The sequence below is a fragment of the Salvelinus namaycush genome, chromosome 28 (assembly GCF_016432855.1).
Source record: "Salvelinus namaycush isolate Seneca chromosome 28, SaNama_1.0, whole genome shotgun sequence".
Taxonomy (NCBI): Eukaryota; Metazoa; Chordata; class Actinopteri; order Salmoniformes; family Salmonidae; genus Salvelinus; species Salvelinus namaycush.
The window spans coordinates 39427729-39449484 of record NC_052334.1 but is presented as its reverse complement, the minus strand read 5'-3'; the positions used below and the strand labels follow the sequence as shown (position 1 = coordinate 39449484).

At 42.1% G+C, this 21756-nt stretch overlaps 1 protein-coding gene across 1 annotated transcript; it reads left to right on the top strand.

Moving 5' to 3' along the window:
* Positions 1-9965: 9965 nt before the first annotated feature.
* On the top strand, positions 9966-21755 carry ctsl.1 (cathepsin L.1). The gene is made up of 5 exons (XM_038967361.1): positions 9966-10065; positions 17216-17463; positions 20537-20702; positions 21282-21390; positions 21656-21755. Exons 1-5 carry the CDS (start codon positions 9966-9968, stop codon positions 21753-21755), a joined length of 723 nt encoding a protein of 240 aa, XP_038823289.1.
* Position 21756: the final 1 nt, after the last annotated feature.

The window sequence follows — 21756 nt, the reverse complement described above, 5'->3', positions numbered from 1 at the left end:
GACTTTCTTTCAATATCTGTACAGAATGATTGGAGTGATTATTAAAACGTATATGGACCAATCAGCATAACCCAGTGGCAAAACTGGTTGCAACGATATCATCATGAAGTCTTTTGTGACGTTAGGGTCGGGTTATAAACTGGTTCTAAAATTTAAAAAAATGGTTATCTGACCAAATGGTTATCTGACCAAATGACACATCTTTCCTATGACGTGTTTATGTTGTCATGAAAAAAAAATCACCTTTACCTGGTTGTAATCTGGTCATATGATGTCTTTTCAACCAGGGAATTATGTAATTGTTACATTACATGTCACATTTTGCCTGCTGGGAAAGCTAGTGAAAGCCTGAAGATATGTCACACTTGAAATGACCGTGATTGAGTTATCAATGTAAACAACATAGTTTTGTGGGGCGTAAATTTAAACAGAATTCAATTCCAAAATCTAAAATAATCCAAATAATCCAAACACCTCCAAAGACATTCTGTTTCACTTCCATTTGACACCTTGACACCTATGAAGTGGAAACGAGCTTTGAATTCCAATCACGTGTAATCAGAGATGACTCCAACCCTCCCAGTTATGCACAAGTGTTGCTGCACTATTGATCCGGATGATAATCAAATTGTGTAAGTATGCCAAGCATCGTACATGTTCATTTAGATGGACATTATGTTTGAGCCACTCGGGAGCAGCCAAGTATGTCACTGGTTTGCATCCTATTCCCTAGTCCCAAATTGCATCCTATTACCTATGCAGTGCACTACCTTTGTCCAGAGCCCTATGGGCCCCAGTCAAAAGTAGTGAATAGGGCGCCATTTGGGACACGAGCATGGCCCCGAGTCTTGGAAAAACACATGTAAAGTAATCAAGTTGGAATGACTTTTTGAGGAACTGTATCTTGTTGCTAAAAGCACCCTCTGCCAGACAACTTAAAGCCACACAATTACAAAAGGTATATTATAAGGTATACAGTTTTGTAAACGGTATAAGCATAGGGTATTTTTTATCCCACTTAAGCCACAAAGATCATATTCAAATACTTCAAATGAGTTCTAAGATGTAATTCTACGATGCAAGCATAGAAATGTTTATATATCCAATCTGCCACTACAACTGTAATGACCTAAAGAACATGTAACAGCATATTGTTTAGCTACACCAGAGATGCACACTGAGATGTACACCTGCTCCTTCCATGACATAGACCGAATGGAGGTATTTATGGAGATAGTTTAGTGCCTAAAATAAGGGGATAAATACGTGTAAAAAAGACATACAAATAGTTTCTTGATCTATCTTATATCTCTCAGATATAGGACAGACACTTCAGAACAAACTTCCTTTAGATAATGTTTTAATTGTTCCATGTAGGGAATCTGTTATTCAATACGTTTCTATTGGTTAATACCAGTATTGCCAAATTCAATGTTTCATCCATTACATTTTTTATATATATTTTGATAAGGGTTCTTAAAATACTAAATCAAATAGTTAAATAATCTTTGGAATGACCATTTTAAAACAATTCCAAAATGTTTGCTTAGAACCTTTCTCCCTCCCCCGGCTTAGACAGGGCTTAGATTCTAGAGGGTTAAAGAAGGATTTTTAAGTCTAGAGACAATTGATACATGGATTGGGTGTGTGTGCCATTCAGAGGGAGAATGGGCCAGACAAAAAATGGAAATACCAGGCACACCGGTTTGTGTCAAGAACTGCAATGCTGCTGGGTTTTAACCATACCTACATGTACATACTACCTCAATAAGCCTGACTAACAGGTGTCTGTATATAGCCTTGCTACTCTTATTTCAAATGTCTTTTTACTGTTGTTTTATTTCTTTACTTACACACACACACACACACACACACACACACACACACACACACACACACACACACACACACACACACACACACACACACACACACACACACACACACACACACACACACACACCTTTTTTTCGCACTATTGGTTAGAGCCTGTAAGTAAGCATTTCACTGTAAGGTCTACACCTGTTGTATTCGGCGCACGTGACAAATAAACTTTGATTTGATTTGATTTTTCACGCTAAACAGTTTCACATCAGGAATGGTCCACCAACCATAAGACATCCAGCCAACTTGATACAATTGTTGGAAGCATTGGCGTGAACATGGGCCAGCATGCCCCGACGAATTGAGGGTGTTCCTAATGTTTGGTACACTCAGTGTATGTTCTCATTTTAATTGGTCATCGCATGGGAATTGTATTACATTAGCCTGGTAGTGAACTTCTCACTTCACTTCCCTTATAGTTTTTCCAAAAACAATTGTTTTGCATGTGTTGAGGCAGAGGTGTCAATGCAAACCACTACCTTGCAGTAAGTGTGGACAGTGCTGCCATCTGGTGGAGAGTTCCCATTACCACTCCAGATAAACAAAATGCCATCCGCCAATGCGAGTAAACTATACTGAACAAAAATATAAACGCAACACGCAACAATTTCAAAGATTTTACTGAGTTACAGTTCACATAAGAAAATCAGTCAATTGAAATACATTCATTAGGCCCTAATCTATGGATTTCACATGACTGGGAATACAGATATGCATCTGTTGGTCACAGATACCTAAAAAAAACAAGTAGGGGAGTGGATCAGAAAACCAGTCAGTATCTGGTGTGACCAGTTGTTTGCCTCATGCAGCGCAACGACCTCCTTCGCATAAAGTTGATCAGGCTGTTGATTGTGGCCTGTGGAATGTTATCCCACTCCTCTTCAATGGCTGTGTGAAGTTTCTGAATATTAGCGGGAACTGGAACATGCTGTCATACACATCGATCCAGAGCAACCCAAACATGCTCAATGGGTGACATGTATGTTGAGCCTTCAGGCCATGGAAGAACTGGGACATTTTCAGCTTCCAGGAATTGTGTACAGATCCTTGCGACATGGGGCCGTGCATTATCATGCTGAAACATGAGTTGATGGCAGAGGATTTTTAAGCAGCAGCATTTTTTATATATATATTTTTTAACCTTTATTTAACTTGGCAAGTCAGTTAAGAACAAATTCTTATTTTCAATGACAGCCTAGGAACAGTGGGTTAACTGCCTTGTTCAGGGGCAGAATAACAGCTTTTTACCTTGTCAGATCAGGGATTTGATCTTGCAACCTTTCGGTTACAAGTCCAACGCTCTAACCACTAGGATACATGCCCCCCCATAAATATAGCTGATACTAGCCTCCTTCTGGCTTCAAAAAAACCTTATTCCTAAAATAATTTTGCATTTAGGTTGTATAAAATAAAATAAATAACAATGAAACAAAAAATGCCATATTAGGCTATAGTCATTCTACAGTGCCTTTGAATTCACTTATTAAGGAGATCATGCGGTGAGCATTGCATGCCTAGTTTGTTAATTTAGCCTAGCAGATACTGTTATATTCCCATGCCCAAATCACAGTCAACACAAATCTATTTTGTAACAACAATATCATGGAATAAAAAGTTTCCCAAATATATTTTTTTTACAAGTGCATATAGGCCTACCTGATGATCAACGGCTGCTGTGTTAAAAAATGAATAGCTGTTTTTTTTCTCATTCATTTATGATTAGATACTTCAGTTGTAACTGGTTCTGTTGCGCTCAATTTTTACAGTTGGTAGACAAATTTAGCACTGTTCCTAACTATCCTCTTTTTTACCAATAGCCTGTATGCACCACTCGGGGGTGCTCCTGAGTGGTGCAGCGGTCTAAGGCACAGCATCTCAATGCAAGAAGTGTCACTGCAGTCCTGGTTTGAATCCAGGCTACATCACATTTGGCCATGATTGGGAGTCCCATAGGGCAGCACACAATTGACCCAGCGTTGTCCGGGATTGGCTGGGGTAGGCTGTCGTGTCGTTGTAAATAAGAATTTGTCCTTATTGACTTACCTAGTAAAATATTCAAATCAAAACGTCTCCTGTGCTGCAGCATGCACTCATTTGTTGTCATGCTCTGTTTTGAAAGGTTGATCATGTCTCATCAACACCATCATCCCGGAAACCCTAGACCCACTCCAATTCGCATACCGCCCGAACAGATCCACAGATGACACAATTTCAATTGCACTCCACACTGTTCTTTCCCACCTGGACAAAAGGAACACCTATATGAGAATTCTATTCATTGACTACAGCTCAGAGTTCAACACCATAGTACCCTCAAAGCTCATCACCAAGCTAAGGACCCTGGGACTGAACACCTCCCTCCGCAACTGGATCCTGGACTTCCTGACGTGTCGCCCCCCCCCCAGGCGGTGAGAGTAGGCAACAACACATCTGCCACGCTGACCATCAACACAGATGCCCCTCGGGGGCGTGTGCTTAGTTTCCTCCTATAGTCCCTGTTCACCCACGACTGCGTGGGTTGGCACGACTCCGACGCCATCATCAAGTTTGCTGATGACACTACGGTGGTAGGACTGATCAACGACGACGATGAAGTAGCCTACAGGGAGGAGGTCAGTGACCTGGCAGGAGAACAACCTCAACGTCAGCAAGACAAAGGAGCTGATTGTAGACTACAGGAAACAGAGGGACGAGCGCGGCCTATCCATATCGATAAGGCTGTAGTGGAGCAGGTCCAGAGCTTCAAGTTCCTTAGTGTCCACATCAGGAACTAACATGGTTCACACACACCCACACAGTTGTAAAGAGGGCACAACAACACCTCTTCCCCCTCAGGAGGTGGAAAAAATGTGGCATGGGCCCTCAGATCCTCAAAAAGTTCTATAGCTGCACCATTGAGAGCTGCTTAACTGGCTGCATCACCTCTTGGTACGGCAACTGCAAGGCACCCGACCACATGGCGCTGGGTCCGTGCTCCCTGCCATCCACGACTTCTATACCAGGCGGTGTCAGAGACACACTCATACACACATGCACTCACAAGTTGCTGCTACTGCTCAGTCTATTATCTTTCCTTTGTCTGGTCACTTTACCCCTGCCTATATGTACATAGCTACCTCAATTACCTCGTACCCCTGCAGACTTGTCACCTGACTCCAGCTGTAAATGGTTCGTGGGCCTGCCTGCTTGCCTGTGCGTGCATGCGTGGGTGTGTGCAGTGGTGTAAGACATTTAATATATATATATATATATATATATATATATATATATATATATATATATATATATATATATATATATATATATATTTTATATTTACTACTTCTATGTTTCTGACATCTTTCACTTTTACTTCACTACATTCCTATAGGAAATAATGTACTTTTTACTCCATACATTTTTCCTGACACCCAAAAGTACTTGTTACATTTTGAATGTTTAGCAGGACAGGAAAATGTCCAATTCACGCACTTATCAAGAGAACACGTGGTCATCCCTACTGCCTCTGATCTGGCGGACTCACTAAACACAAATGCATTGTTTGTGAATTATGTTGGAGGGTGCCCCTGGCTATCTGTAAATGTTAAAAAAAAACAAGAACATGGTGCCGTCTGGTTTGCTTAATATAAGGAATTTGAAATTATTTATACTTTTACTTTGGATACTTAAGTATAATTCAGCAATTACATTTACTTTTGATACTTAAGTATATTTAAAAAATAAATACTTTAGACGTAAACTGAAGTGGTATTTTACTGGGTGACTTTCACTTTTACTTGAGTCATTTTCTATTAAGGTATCTTTACTTTTACTCAAGTTTGACAATTGGGTACTTTTTTCACTACTGTGTGTGTGTGTGTGTGTGTGTGTGGCGGCTTTACTGTAAGACTGTGGTGGTCTGTCTGTCTCACTATCTCATTCAGAAAGTCACTTTATGTGGCTTAGGTGACAGTACACCTCCCCCACAAGCCCTGGGCTCATTTTGATAACTACAGTATACATTATTTGAAAAGAAATATCAGCAAAATACAGTAAAACACACATACATATACAGTGCATTCGGAAAGTATTCAGACCCCTTGACTTTTTCCACATTTTGTTACGTTACAGCCTTATCTTAAAATTGATTCAATTGTTTTTTTCCCTCATCAATCGACACACAATACCCCATAATTACAAAGCAAGAAGAGGTTTTACTCTTTTTTTTGTGCAAATATATATTTTTTTAAACCCTGAAAAATCACATTTACATAAGTAGTCAGACCCTTTACTCAGTACTTTGTTGAAGCAACTTTGGCAGCAATTACAGCATTGCGTCTTCTTGGGTATGGCGGTACAAGCTTGGCACACCTGTATTTGGGGAGTTTCTCCCATTCTTCTCTACAGATCCTCTCAAGCTCTGTTAGGTTCGATGGGGAACGTCACTGCACAGCAATTTTCAGGTCTCTCCAGAGATGTTAGATCGGGTTCAAGTCCGGTCCCTGGCTGGGCCACTCAAGAACATTCAGAGACTTGTTCCGAAGCCACTCCTGCGTGGTCTTGGCTGTGTGCTTAAGGTCATTGTCCTTTTGGAAGGTCAACTGTCACTCCAGTCTGAGGTCCTGAGCGCTCTGGAGCAGGATTTCATCAAAGATCTCTCTGTACTTTGTTCCGTTCATCTTTCCCTCGATCCTGACTTGTCTCCCAGTCCCTGCCACTGAAAAATATCCCCACAGAATGTTGGTTTCACCGTAGAGATGGTGCCAGGTTTCCTCCAGACATGGCGCTTGGCATTCAGGCCAAAGAGTTCAATCTTTGTTTCATCAGACCAGATAATGGTCTGAGTGTCTTTAGGTGCCTTTTGGCAAACTCCAAGCGGGCTGTCATGTGCCTTTTACTGAGGAGAGGCTTTCGTCTGGCCACTACCATAAAAGCCTGATTGTTTGAGTGCTGCAGAGATGGTTGTCTTTCTGGAAGATTCTCCCATCTCCACAGAGGAACTCTAGAGCTCTTTCAGAGTGACCATCGGGTTCTTGGTCACCTCTGACCAAGGTACATCTCCTCCGATTGCTCAGTTTGGCAGGGCGGCCAGCCCAAGGACGAGTCTTTGTGGTTCAAAACTTCTTCCATTTAAGAATGATGGCGGCCACAGTGTTCTTAGGGACCTTCAATGCTGCAGAAATGTTTTGGTACCCTTCCCCAGATCTGTGCCTCGACACAATTCTTTCTCTGAGCTCTACAGACAATTCATTTGACCTAATGGCTTGGTTTTTGCTCTGACATGCACTGTCAACTGTGGGACCTTATATACTGTAGACAGGTGTGTGCCTTTCCAAATCATGTCCAATCAATTGAATTTACCACAGGTGGACTCCAATCAAGTTGTAGAAACATCTCACGGATGATCAATGCAAACAGGATGCACCTGAACTCAATTTCGAGTTTCATAGCAAAGGGTTTGAATGCTTATGTAAATACATTTTTTATTTGTGATAAATATGCACAAATTTCTCAACCTGTTTTCGCTTTGTCATTATGGGGTAATGTGGGTAGATTGATGAGGAAAAACATTTATTGTATACATTTTAGAATAAGGCTGTAACGTACAGGAACAAAATGTGGAAAAAGTCAAGGAGTCTGAATACTTTCCGAATGCACTGTACCTTACCTTCCTACCAAAATGGATCAGACCGGAAATAAATGAATAAAGGTTTTAATGAGTTCATTGCCATTCTGATCACAGTGTTTGGCTTACGTTTTCATTTACATTTTTACTATATTTTATTGTCTGGGGCTTTTGTTTTGACAGGTAAGTCTTGTGACTTGCAAGCACACCCACGTCCACTCCCCTCATGACCATTGACCTACAATGGCCATGCAGAAATTCACCATTGGAAAAGTTATGTCAAAAATAGTGACATTTAATCATTGGAGATATGTCACTAATGCTGACACATTAGGTGTCACTGAAGCTGACATATTAGATATATGTCACTTTTGGTAACATGTTACTTATGTCACTATCATCATTTATTAGTATTTCAACAGCAAATAAGATCAACTCGAAAAATTACAGTACGGTTAAGAGACAGGTAAAAGGAGGTAGATGAAAAACATTTGAGAGGGAAACTCTCCAACCTGAACTTCTAACAGGAAGTTTGTGGGTAGACAGGATGTGCTGCACTGTTGTTGAAAAGAGTAAGCTATCTTTTTGATTAGAGCAGGCAAAAATAGTTCATCTACAGAAGTCGGTTTGTCCCTCAATAGACCTACCTGTGGCTTGAATTCACACAAGATTAGAACGATAGCAGGTTGAGGGTGCAGGAGAGGGTTCTCTAGTCTGATGAGTAACCCGTCAAAAACTATCTTAGCTAAGGTGTTGCTATTTGATACTGATGGTAATAAATGTATGTTTTGGCTAAAAATACAAAATGTACGGAGCCATGAATAAGAGACATAGAAGTTGCTCTGTTATGGGTAAGTGTTTCTGAGAAGTAAATTCTGTCAACAGGCTTTTTGTTCCCATGTGTTTCCAGTGAGATCACCCGAACCTCAAGATGTGTAGCATGCAGTTGACACTCAAACAGCTGTGACGTCACGTGTGTGTGTTCCTCTTATGCCCTCCCAGCTTCCCCTAACACCTGTGGTTACTTGAAGAGAAGGTAAGACGAATTACCATGACTATTACCACAGGACATCTGGACTGGGCACCACAGAAACAATCCAGTAGACATTACAGGAAGATGTGGTAGTGGAGAGCACCACATATACCCATCACACCACCCACTGATAGATGAGAAACAGGGTAACGAAAACCTTTTTATATATAATGGGTTAGTCATTTCTTGCAAATAGCTGAAAAAGCCGTTGACAGAAACTCTGGACAGAAAATGAAACGCACCCAATTTTGTGTGACTACTAAGAGTATGGAAACAAACAAACACAACGGTAGATGTAGGCTTACATCTGCACCGGAAACAAAGTGGTCGAGTCAATATTGTTTCCATGTTATTCCACCTTTTGTTATTACTGCAATGTAATCATGTTGCATCAAGATAGCTTTTTATTTTTATTTAGCAGAAATTAATTGACATACATATGCAGTTCTCATCTTAATTGACCGTAGGTTTAAACCAAACACCGACAAAAACAACATGGTTTCAAGTTGTGGTTGATTGCAAATTGAATTTGCGTTAGTCAATCAATGAGACATTAATGATACTTTTTTTTACTCTGTCACAACATACTGTAAAGACCAATGTGCAATGAAAGTGCAGGCTATCCTTCGACAATAAAAAATGTCTGACAAGATGTTTCCTAAAGCAATGACCTGTTTGCCATGCAAATGTTCTAGCATGATTTCCCCACACCTGGTTATATCAGTAAATTGACTGGTAAGCTTGCTCTGGTCTGTGCAAAGTTTTAGACTGATCCAATGAACCTTTGCATTTCTGTATCAACATTTTGTATCAAGACTGCCCAAATGTGCCTAATTTGTTTATTAATAACTTTTCATGTTCAAAATTGTGCACTCTCTTCAAACAATAGCAATGGTATTCTTTCACTGTAATAGCTACTGAAAATTGGACAGTGCATTTAGATTAACAAGAATTTAAGCTTTCTACCAATGTCAGATATGTGTATGTCCTGGGAAATGTTCTTGTTACTTACATCCTCATGCTAATCGCATTAGCCTATGTTAGCTCAACAGTCCCGTGGAAGGGGACACCGATCCCGAAGTTAAGCAGAGGACAGAGTGACAGGCGTCCATCACCAGCCAGTGGCTTCAATACATCCTACACACAGACACACAGACACACAGACACACACACACAGGTGAGCAGCCACACAGACACACACACACACACTTCCTGTGGCTGAGATGGGATGAAAAAATGTATTGAAAGATAGACATCGAGATAGAGGCAGAGCGAGAGAGAGAGAGAGAAAGACAGAGAGAGGAAGAAAGAGAGAGAGAAACAGAGAAAAGAAAGAATGTATACAGTATGAGAGTGAGATAAAGAGAAACATCTGGTGCATAGCCTCCTGTATGATATCTGTCTCCTAATTCTCAGTAAATCTCTGCTGTCTTTCTCCTCAGAATGAAGTTGTTGGTAGTTGTGGCTGCTGCTCTGGCAGTGGCGAGCGCCGCTAGCCTTTCATTGGAGGACCTGGAGTTCCATGCCTGGAAACTGAAGTTTGGTAAGAGATGCATCTCTAGCCTATTTCATTTCAGCCTCTTATCATTGACAATAATGGAGTGTGTGACTCTCTCCTCTTTTCTTCATGTTTATTATCTGTCAATCTGAACCTCTTCTTTCTCATTGTCCTGTTAAAGATGATGTAGAGCAGGGGTCGCCAACCTTTACTTTCATAAGAGCTACTTCATACAAATAAAACATTTATGGAGCTACTCTGTCACGCCCTGGCCTTAGTTATCTTTGTTTTCTTTATTATTTTAGTTAGGTCAGGGTGTGACATGGGGGATGTTTGTGTGTTTTTGTCTCGTCTAGGGTGTTTGTATTGTCTAGGGGGTGTTTGTAGAGTTCATGGGGTTGTGTTCATTGTAGGTGTTTATGTAAGTCTATCGTTGCCTAGATTGGTTCTCAATTAGAGACAGCTGTCTACTGTTGTCTCTGATTGGGAGCCATATTTAGGCAGCCATAGTCATTAGGTAGGGTGTGGGTGATTGTCTATGTGTAAGTTGCCAGTGTCTGCACTTATTGTTTGTATAGCGTCACATTTGTTGTTTTGTTTAGTTTGTATAGTGTCTTTAGTTTTGTGTTCGTCTTCAATAAAAGAAGATGTATCATTATCACGCTGCGCCTTGGTCCTCCTCTCTTTCACCATACGACGATTGTGACATACTCACAGCCTGCATATCTTGTTATTGTAGGCGTATATTTAATAGAGGCACCCAGCGCTTAATTTGTATTATTATTATTATTATTATTATAGAAAGAGCAGAAATAAGAGCTCTCATCAGTTTAATGAAATTAGTTTTGTTGTTTATTAAACATGCCAATATTGATGTTCCCGAAAAGATTTCAGTTGGTTTTCCATTTTGTGCCTTAAGTGGGCTACTGTCTGTCTATTCTTCAAAGTGCAGATGCATCCTCGCCTGCTCTCTATAGGCCAGCATTCAGGTAAACGTGTCCCAAATGTCGCAAAGCCTATCTAGCGTATCTAGACCTAAGCATAACAGTAACCTACAATTCTATACGGGGAGAAATCTAACAAATGGGCATATTAGATCATTTAAAGTAAATGATGCAGTGCAACACTGGAGATAGAGAGAGAGTCGCAGGCTTATGTCTATCAGAGAAGAGGTAGGGAGATGGCTAGAAGCACAGACCTCTCTCTCTGTCACCACAGCAAAGGCCACTTGTTGGTTTCAAAACATAGCCTACAAAGTTGCACAAACATAAGAACAGTCACGGCAAATCAATTCTGAAAATATCGGCAAGAGAATTAACAAGGAGTCAATCAGTATACTTGTAACAACTTAAGCATTACAAAACTTCTATTCTATCAAATAAACCGTATAAGGGCCAATAAACCATTCAATTTTTGAGGGGCTAAATTCGAAACTCCTCGATTGGTGAGCAAAAGAAACTAACAACACCACCTGCTGGAGAAGGCAGATTTTTGGCCGAGTTGAGTCTCTCGCTTCGCCTCTGGCTATATGGACACTGTCGTGGAAATTCAGTGCTGAGAGAGACTTGGTCATTTCTTCAAACAATCATCTTTATTTAATATTGATAAATTATTGCAATAAGGAGGCTGGTCGATCCCCCACCCTTGAGTGCTGGACCGAGTAACCTAACCTTTACACAAATGCAGAGTACTACAGTGCTTTGCAAAAGTATTCATCCCCCTTGTCATTTTTCCTATTTTGTTGCATTACAACCTGTAACTTAAATTGATTTGTATTTTTATTTCATATAATGGACATACACAAAATAGTCAAAATTGGTGAAGTGAAATGAAAAAATAACATTGTGGCGCGAACATTCCCATCCTCTCTTGGCGCAAAGAACGGAAAATTCCAAAAGTCCCAATAAACGTTGAATAAACTGATAAAACTCGGTTGAAAAATCTTACTTTATGATGTTTTTCTCATATGTATCAAATAAAATCAGAGCCGGCGATATTCGCCGTGTATACCGAACGCTTTTCAGAAGACAATGTCGAGGTCCCCCGCGCGTCGTCGAAAACAAACAAAATACCGGACCTGTCACTCCAAAAGCTCTTATTCGGCCTCAGATCAAGCTAGACACCCCATTCAACCTTCCACTGCCTGTTGACATCTAGTGGAAGGCATATGAAGTGCATACATATCGATAAATAAAAGCCAGTTGAATAGGCAGGCCCTGAAACAGAGCCTCGTTTTCAGATTTTTCACTTCCTGTATGGAAGTTTGCTGCCAAATGAGTTCTGTTTTACTCACAGATATAATTCAAACAGTTTTAGAAACTTCACAGTGTTTTCTATCCAATAGTAATAATAATATGCATATTGTATGATCTAGAACAGAGTACGAGGCCGTTTAATTTGGGCACGATTCTTTCCAAAGTGAAAACAGCGCCCCCCTATTGACAAGAAGTTAAAACCTCTTCGGGCTAGGGGGCAGTATTTTCACGTCCAGATGAAAAGCGTGCCCAAAGTAAACTGCCTGCTACTCAGGCCCAGAAGCTAGGATATGCCTATAATTGGTAGATGTAGATGGAAAACACTCTACAGTTTCTAAAACTGTTTGAATAATATCTGTGAGTATAACAGAACTGATATGGCAGGTGAAAACGTGATAAAAATCCATCCAGGAAAAAAAAAATTGAGGTCACTCTCTTTTCAATGGGGTTTCTATGTGGATCTGGATTTCTGTGGCACTTGCTTTCAGTTCCTATTGCTTCCACTGGATGTCAACAGTCTTTAGGAATTGGTTGAGGTTTTTCCTTTGAGAAATGAGTAAGTAGGGCTGTTCATAATGAGGGTCGAGTCTAGTGTACTGTTTGTTAGGGGGCGCGCGACCTGAAAGCTCGCTCCACTTTGTTTTTATCCGCTATTGAACACAGTTTATCCCGTCTTAAATTTTATCGATTATTTACGTTAAAAAATACCTAAAGTTGTATTAGGAAAGCTGTTTGAAATGTTTGGAACAGGTTTACAAATCAAATGCTTGTGCTTCTAGTTCCGACAATAGAGTATTAACCAACGAGTAATCTAACCTAACAATTTCACAACAACTACCTTATACACACAAGTGTAAAGGAATGAAGAATATGTACATAAAAATATATGACTGAATGATGGTACAGAACGGCATAGGCAAGATGCAGTAGATGGTATCGAGTACAGTATATACATATGAGATGAGTAATGTAGGGTATGTAAACATTATATGAAGTGGCATTGTTTAGTGGCTAGGGATGGCTAGGGATACATTTTTCACACATTTTTACATTATTAAAGTGGCTGGAGTTGAGTCAGTATGTTGGCAGCTGCCACTCAATGTTAGTGGTGGCTGTTTAACAGTCTTTTGGCCTTGAGATAGAAGCTGTTTTTCAGACTCTCGGTCCCTGCTTTGATGCACCTGTACTGACCTCGCCTTCTGGATGATAGCGGGGTGAACAGGCAGTGGCTCGGGTGGTTGTTGTCCTTGATCTTTATGGCCTTCCTGTGACATCGGGTGGTGTAGGTGTCCTGGAGGGCAGGTAGTTTGCCCCTGGTGATGCATTGTGCAGACCTCACTACCCTCTGGAGAGCCTTACGGTTGTGGGCGGAGCAGTTGCCGTACCAGGCGGTGATACAGCCCGACAGGATGCTCTCGATTGTGCATCTGTAAAGGTTTGTGAGTGCTTTTGGTGACAAGCCGAATTTCTTCAGCCTCCTGAGGTTGAAGAGGCGCTGCTGCGCCTTCACCATGCTGTCTGTGTGTGTGGACCATTTCAGTTTGTCTGTGATGTGTACGCCGAGGAACTTAAAACTTACTACCCTCTCCACTACTGTCCCGTCGATGTGGATAGGGGGGTGCTCCCTCTGCTGTTTACTGAAGTCCACGATCATCTCCTTTATTTTGTTGACGTTGAGTGTGAGGTTATTTTCCTGACACCACACTCCAAGGGCCCTCACCTCCTCCCTGTAGGCCGTCTCGTCGTTGTTGGTAATCAAGCCTACCACTGTAGTGTCGTCTGCAAACTTGATGATTGAGTTGGAGGCGTGCATGGCCACGCAGTCGTGGGTGAACAGGGAGTACAGGAGAGGGCTCAGAACGCACCCTTGTGGGGCCCCAGTGTTGAGGATCAGCGGGGTGGAGATATTGTTACCTACCCTCACCACCCGGGGGCAACCCGTCAGGAAGTCCAGTACCCAGTTGCACAGGGCGGGGTCGAGACCCAGGGTCTCGAGCTTGATGACGAGTTTGGAGGGTACTATGGTGTTAAATGCTGAGCTGTAGTCGATGAACAGCATTCTCACATAGGTATTCCTCTAGTCCAGATGGATTAGGGCAGTGTGCAGTGTGGTTGCGATTGCGTCGTCTGTGGACCTATTGGGGCAGTAAGCAAATTGAAGTGGGTCTAGTGTGTCAGATAGGTGATATGGTCCTTGACTAGTCTCTCAAAGCACTTCATGATGACGGAAGTGAGTGCTACGGGGTGGTAGTCGTTTAGCTCAGTTACCTTAGCTTTCTTGGGAACAGGAACAATGGTGGACCTCCTTGAAGCATGTGGGAACAGCAGACTGGAATAAGGCTTGATTGAATATGTCTGTAAACACACCAGCCAGCTGTTCTGCGCATGCTCTGAGGACGCGGCTGGGGATGCAGTCTAGGCCTGCAGCCTTGCGAGGGTTAACACGCTTAAATGTTTTACTCACGTCGGTCTGGGAGCAAGACATCCTGGTCCGCGACGGGGCTGGTTTTCTTTTTGTAATCCGTGATTGACTGTAGACCCTGCCACATACCTCTTGTGTCTTAGCCATTGAATTGCGACTCTACTTTGTCTCTATACTGACGCTTAGCTTGTTTGATTGCCTTGCGGAGGGAATAGCTACACTGTTTGTATTCGGTCATGTTTCCGGTCACCTTGCCTTGATTAAAAGCAGTGGTTTGTGCTTTCAGTTTCGCACGAATGCTGCCATCAATCCACGGTTTCTGGTTTGGGAATGTTTTAATTGTTGCTATGGGTACGACATCCCCGATGCACTTGCTAATAAACTTGCTCACTGAATCAGTGTATTCGTCAATGTTGTTGTTTGACACAATGCAGAACATATCCCAGTCCACGTGATCGAAGCAATCTTGAAGCGTGGAATCAGATTGGTCGGACCAGCGTTGAACAGATCTGAGCGCGGGAGCTTCCTGTTTTAGTTTCTGTCTATAGGCTGGGAGCAACAAAATGGAGTCGTGATCAGCTTTTCGGAAAGGAGGGCGGGGGAGGGCCTTATATGCGTCGCGGAAGTTAGAATAACAATGATCCAGGGTTTTACCTGCCCTGGTTGCACAATCGATATGCTGATAGAATTTAGGGAGTCTTGTTTTCAGATTAGCCTTGTTAAAATCCCCAGCTACAATGAATGCAGCCTCAGGATATGTGGTTTCCAGTTTACATAGAGTCAAATGAAGTTCGTTCAGGGCCATCGTGTCTGCTTGGGGGGGAATATATGCGGCTGTGATTATAATCGAAGAGAATTCTCTTGGTAGAGAATGCGGTCGACATTTGATTGTGAGGAATTCTAAGTCAGGTGAACAGAAGGACTTGAGTTCCTGTATGTTGTTATGATCACACCACGTCTCGTTAATCATAAGGTATACCCCCCCGCCCTTCTTCTTACCAGAAAGATGCTTGTTTCTGTCGGCGCGATGCGTGAAGAAACCAGCTGGCTGTACCGACTCCGATAGCGTGTCTCGAGTGAGCCATGTTTCCGTGAAGCAAAGAACGTTAGTCTCTTATGTCTCTCTGGAATTCTACCCTTGCTCGGATTTCATCTACCTTGATGTCAAGAGACTGGACTGGCGAGTAGTATGCTCGGGAGCAGTGCGCGATGTGCCCGTCTCCGGAGCCTGGCCAGAAGACCGCTTCGTCTGCCACTTTTACGGCATCGTTGTTTTGGATCGCCGGCTGGGATCCGATCCAGGTAACTTATTAGATATTTTGTAGTCATGTTGCGCGAGTTGGAACCGGTGTTTTTCTGGATCAAACGCGCCAAATAAATTTATATTTTGGAGATATAACGACGGAATTTATCGAACAAAAGGACCGTTTGTGATGTTTATGGGACGTATTGGAGTGCCAACAAAAGAAGATCTTCAAAGGTAAGGCATGAATTATATCGTTATTTCTGCATTTCGTGTCGCGCCTGGCGGGTTGAAATATGAATGTCATGTGTTTGTTTGGTGGGGTGCTATCCTCAGATAATCGCATGGTTTGCTTTCGCCGTAAAGCCTTTTTGAAATCTGACACGTTGGCTGGATTAACAACAAGTGTAGCTTTAATTTGGTGTATTGCATGTGTGATTTCATGAAAGTTTAATATTTATAGTAATTTAATTTGAATTTGGCGCTCTGCCATTTCACCGGATGTTGTCGAGGGGTTCCGCTAGCGCAACGTCTAGCCGTAACAGGTTTTTAACAACGTAAAGCAAAAGAAAATCTACAAAAACAGTTTTTTGCTTTGTAAATGTAATATATTACAGTTTTTTAAATATATTTTTTTAACATTTCTAAAAACCTGTTTTTGCTTTGTCATTGTGGGCTATTGTGTGTAGATGGATGAGGGGAAAAAACGATTTTATACATTTTAGAATAAGGCTGGAAAAAGTCAAAGCGTCTGAATACTTTCCGAATGCACTGGACCACACTGTATATATAAAGACTACATTAAATACAGACTACATTAAAAATAAGTGAGAATTTACAAAATTATCTAACGGATAATAGTCATTTTCTGGGGGGAAAAGTATAGGTCCGAAAACACAAGTTTGCACCTCCTTTTTTAATTTAGGCCACGGCTCAGGCAGCCAAGTGGACACAAGGCTCTTTGGCTCATCTCAGTCACAAATAGGAATAACTTTGCATCTGTTTCTGATTAATAAGCAATGCCATGCTGGTGAGTGGTAACATTCAAATAAACCCATTCCTGAAACGAAACGTAGGCTGTCATATCACAGGAAAATATACCACATTCACACGGATTTGCACGAAGTGGGCAGTTTGGATTTGTCACTTCAAGTCCCAAAACATCATACTTTGACTAAAACAATAACTTATTGACGTTGTGTAATATCATGGGTAAGCTCTGGCCATCGTCTCTCAGCTCGAAAAAGTAGATATCTACTGGTGTGGGCGTTTAAGTGTACTTTTTCTCCCCCCCACCTCCTTCCTTCCATCCCTCCCTCCCTCAGACTGGCTCTTTGGAAGGCCAGCACTACAGGAAGACCAATAAGCTGGTGTCCCTCAGTGAGCAGCAGCTGGTTGACTGCTCCGGCGAGTTTGGCAACATGGGCTGCATGGGCGGTCTCATGGACCAGGCCTTCGAGTACATCAAGTCCTTGGCCCCTGGAGGCCTGGACACTGAAGACTCCTATGCCTACCATGCTGAGGTGAGCATTGAACAGTGGGCAGGGTTGTGTTCATTAGGACCACACGTTTAAAAACATTTCAGTTCATTTTCTTCCATTTGGTACTTAATGAATACACCCCAGATCTTGATAGAAGTTGTCTTTAGGTACAGATTTGCATCAGATGGCTCTCCCTAAAGCCCAATGGTTAAGCATTAGAAATGAGAAATGCCAAACTGACCTTAGATCAGTGTATAGATAGGATCCAATTCATCCTTCTTTCACGCCAGCCCACATCAACCCCACACAGAGCAGTAGTAGTCTACAGGATTAGGCTCAATTCATAATTTAAATGAGAATGCCTCATAAATTCCGATTCAATTCTTGAATTTGAATTTAATTTGAATTGAAGTAGTAAACAGGATACAAAATTGCAATTCGAATTTGAATGAAAGGAAATAGAATTGAAAAGTGAAATTCAATTCTAATTATTCTATTCCGTAATAGGTGTAGTCTATACAATCCTACATCTTGTACATAAATACATCAAACATGTTGTTATATACATGCATATAAAATATTGTTGAAACAATTGATTATCAGGACAAACTTTTAAAATGTGAATGATCAAGGAAAACAACACTTGTATGTGAATATTCTAAGTTGTTATATTTCATTAATCACTTAATGTTCTTAAAATATGGGGTAAAAACTACATTTCCCAGAATGCATTAGTTGAACCCTCAAGTTGACCCTGGGGCCTTCAAAAAGAAGCCAAACAAATGAAAATGGTTGGTGTAAATATATTTGGCTATAATAAGCACTAAGGTTAAAAGAGTATGAACATTGTTTCCAGAGAAAGGTCATACACTGCTCAAAAAAATAAAGGGAACACTTAAACAACACAATGTAACTCCAAGTCAATCACACTTCTGTGAAATCAAACTGTCCACTTAGGAAGCAACACTGATTGACAATAAGTTTCACATGCTGTTGTGCAAATGGAATAGACAAAAGGTGGAAATTATAGGCAATTAGCAAGACACCCCCAATAAAGGAGTGGTTCTGCAGGTGGTGACCACAGACCACTTCTCAGTTCCTATGCTTCCTGGCTGATGTTTTGGTCACTTTTGAATGCTGGCGGTGCTTTCACTCTAGTGGTAGCATGAGACGGAGTCTACAACCCACACAAGTGGCTCAGGTAGTGCAGCTCATCCAGGATGGCACATCAATGCGAGCTGTGGCAAGAAGGTTTGCTGTGTCTGTCAGCGTAGTGTCCAGAGCATGGAGGCGCTACCAGGAGACAGGCCAGTACATCAGGAGACGTGGAGGAGGCCGTAGGAGGGCAACAACCCAGCAGCAGGACCGCTACCTCCGCCTTTGTGCAAGGAGGAGCACTGCCAGAGCCCTGCAAAATGACCTCCAGCAGGCCACAAATGTGCATATGTCAGCATATGGTCTCACAAGGGGTCTGAGGATCTCATCTCGGTACCTAATGGCAGTCAGGCTACCTCTGGCGAGCACATGGATGGCTGTGCGGCCACACAAAGAAATGCCACCCCACACCATGACTGACCCACCGCCAAACCGGTCATGCTGGAGGATGTTGCAGGCAGCAGAACGTTCTCTACGGCGTCTCCAGACTCTGTCACGTCTGTCACATGTGCTCATGTGCTCAGTGTGAACCTGCTTTCATCTGTGAAGAGCACAGGGCGCCAGTGGCGAATTTGCCAATCTTGGTGTTCTCTGGCAAATGCCAAACGTCCTGCACGGTGTTGGGCTGTAAGCACAACCCCCACCTGTGGACGTCGGGCCCTCATACCACCCTCATGGAGTCTGTTTCTGACCGTTTGAGCAGACACATGCACATTTGTGGCCTGCTGGAGGTCATTTTGCAGGGCTCTGGCAGTGCTCCTCCTGCTCCTCCTTGCACAAAGGCGGAGGTAGCGGTCCTGCTGCTGGGTTGTTGCCCTCCTACGGCCTCCTCCACGTCTCCTGATGTACTGGCCTGTCTCCTTGTAGCGCCTCCATGCTCTGGACACTACACTGACAGACACAACAAACCTTCTTGCCACAGCTTGCATTGATGTGCCATCCTGGATGAGCTGCACTACCTGAGCCACTTGTGTGGGTTGTAGACTCCGTCTCATGCTACCACTAGAGTGAAAGCACCGCCAGCATTCAAAAGTGACCAAAACATCAGCCAGGAAGCATAGGAACTGAGAAGTGGTCTGTGGTCACCACCTGCAGAACCACTCCTTTATTGGGGGTGTCTTGCTAATTGCCTATAATTTCCACCTTTTGTCTATTCCATTTGCACAACAGCATGTGAAATTTATTGTCAATCAGTGTTGCTTCCTAAGTGGACAGTTTGATTTCACAGAAGTGTGATTGACTTGGAGTTACATTGTGTTGTTTAAGTGTTCCCTTTATTTTTTTGAGCAGTGTATATTCTTTGGTATCTGCAAGAATGAACAGTCAGATTCAATGAAATTCATGTTCTATGACTGAGTGGAATTTATTTTAATTGCACTGAATTCAATTCTACTTCCTGTCACTTAAATTCTAATTCTAGGTCTTGTGGGGTGTGGCCATTTCGATTCTAATTTCAATTCATTAATTGAATTGGAGTCAATTCCAACATTCTGGCCCCATGTGGCTCAGTTGGTAGAGCATGGCGCTTGCAACGCCAGGTTTGTGGGTTAGATTCCCACGGGGGGCCAGTACAAAAAAAAAAAGTATGAATGTATGTACTTGTCAGTCGCTCTGGATAAGAGCGTCTGCTAAATGACTTAAATGTAAATGTAAATTCTGAATTGACCACCTCCTGACTCAAGGAAAAAGCACAACAGTGACATCTAGTGCAAATACTTAGTGGTGCAGTATAATCAGACAAGGAGCAGACAGTTGAGAGCATTATTTTACAATGACACATTTAGGTGTGAATATAATATATGTGCTTACTTATACTAGTTCATGCTATTTTTGGCCAATTTTAAGAATACTTATTATTTTAGCATACAGTCAAAATAATGCTTTTCTACTGAACTTTTGCTGTAAACAATTAGCAACTACATTTCTACAGTGTATATTTAACAATGTCTTTCTATGACAGGACAAGAAGTGCCACTACAAGCCAGACAGTCTGGGTGCCACCTGCACCGGGTACGTTGACATGACCAGCGGTGACGAGAGCGCCCTGCAGCAGGCCGTGGCCACCGTCGGACCTGTGTCTGTAGCCATTGATGCTGCACACTCCTCCTTCCAGCTCTACAAATCAGGTGAGGTCTTTTTTAGACATGCCTCTTTCCAGATGAATAAGGTTAGGCCTTTTAAGACCCGGCTTTCTCTAGATCAATCAGGACCTACACTTGTCATCTTGGTCAAACTTTAAACAAACTATAACTTATAAAGCGTAATAAACCCTTCATAAACCCTTTATAAACCCTTTATAACCTTAACCCTTTAGCTAATAACAGGTCGTGACATCTGGTTCTTTAACAAATGTGGCATAGGTTTTATACTACCCTTTAATTAGTATGACATTTTCTCATGAATTATTTTTTAAGGATTTATGTAGGTAGGCCTTTGTAAAGGGCTTATGAACGCTTCATTGAGACGCCATAAGTTATGGTTCATAACTGTGTACTGAATGATCTGTGACTTGTTATCATCTTTCTTAGATGTACAGTAACACTCCTTGTGTGTTTTGTAGATTGAAAGCAATGTATTGACTTGGGCGTCAACAGTCCTGATACATATCCTTTGCAAAATATTCAATATGTGACACATATAAACTGATACCAGGCTGATTGTGTGTACAGTATATTGAGAATAACCGAACGGTTGTTCATTCCCAGGTGTCTATGATGAGCCAGACTGCAGCAGCGATCAGCTGGATCATGGTGTGCTGGCTGTGGGCTATGGCACTAGTGATGATGGCCAGGACTACTGGCTGGTGAAGAACAGGTAAACAACATACTGTACGCTGTATGAAATCAAGCTAGGCCTATCTGATTGGTCAAGAGCAGCCATAAGCCAATGGTGTTGCAGTTGCATCTCCTAATCTCAGTACTGTCAGAGATGGGCTCTCTTATTAGTTAGAATGGGATCGAATGTGCCAAGAACAAACTATGATGCTTAAAACAGGTGGTTTAAGCGGTCCAACACACTAATATCAATGTTGCTATGCCATTGCTAAATGCTAAGTGTTTGCTTGATGTGTGTGTTCTAGCTGGGGCCTTGACTGGGGAGATAAGGGCTACATAACGATGTCCAGGAATAAGCACAATCAGTGTGGCATCGCCACGGCTTCCAGCTACCCCCTGGTCTAAG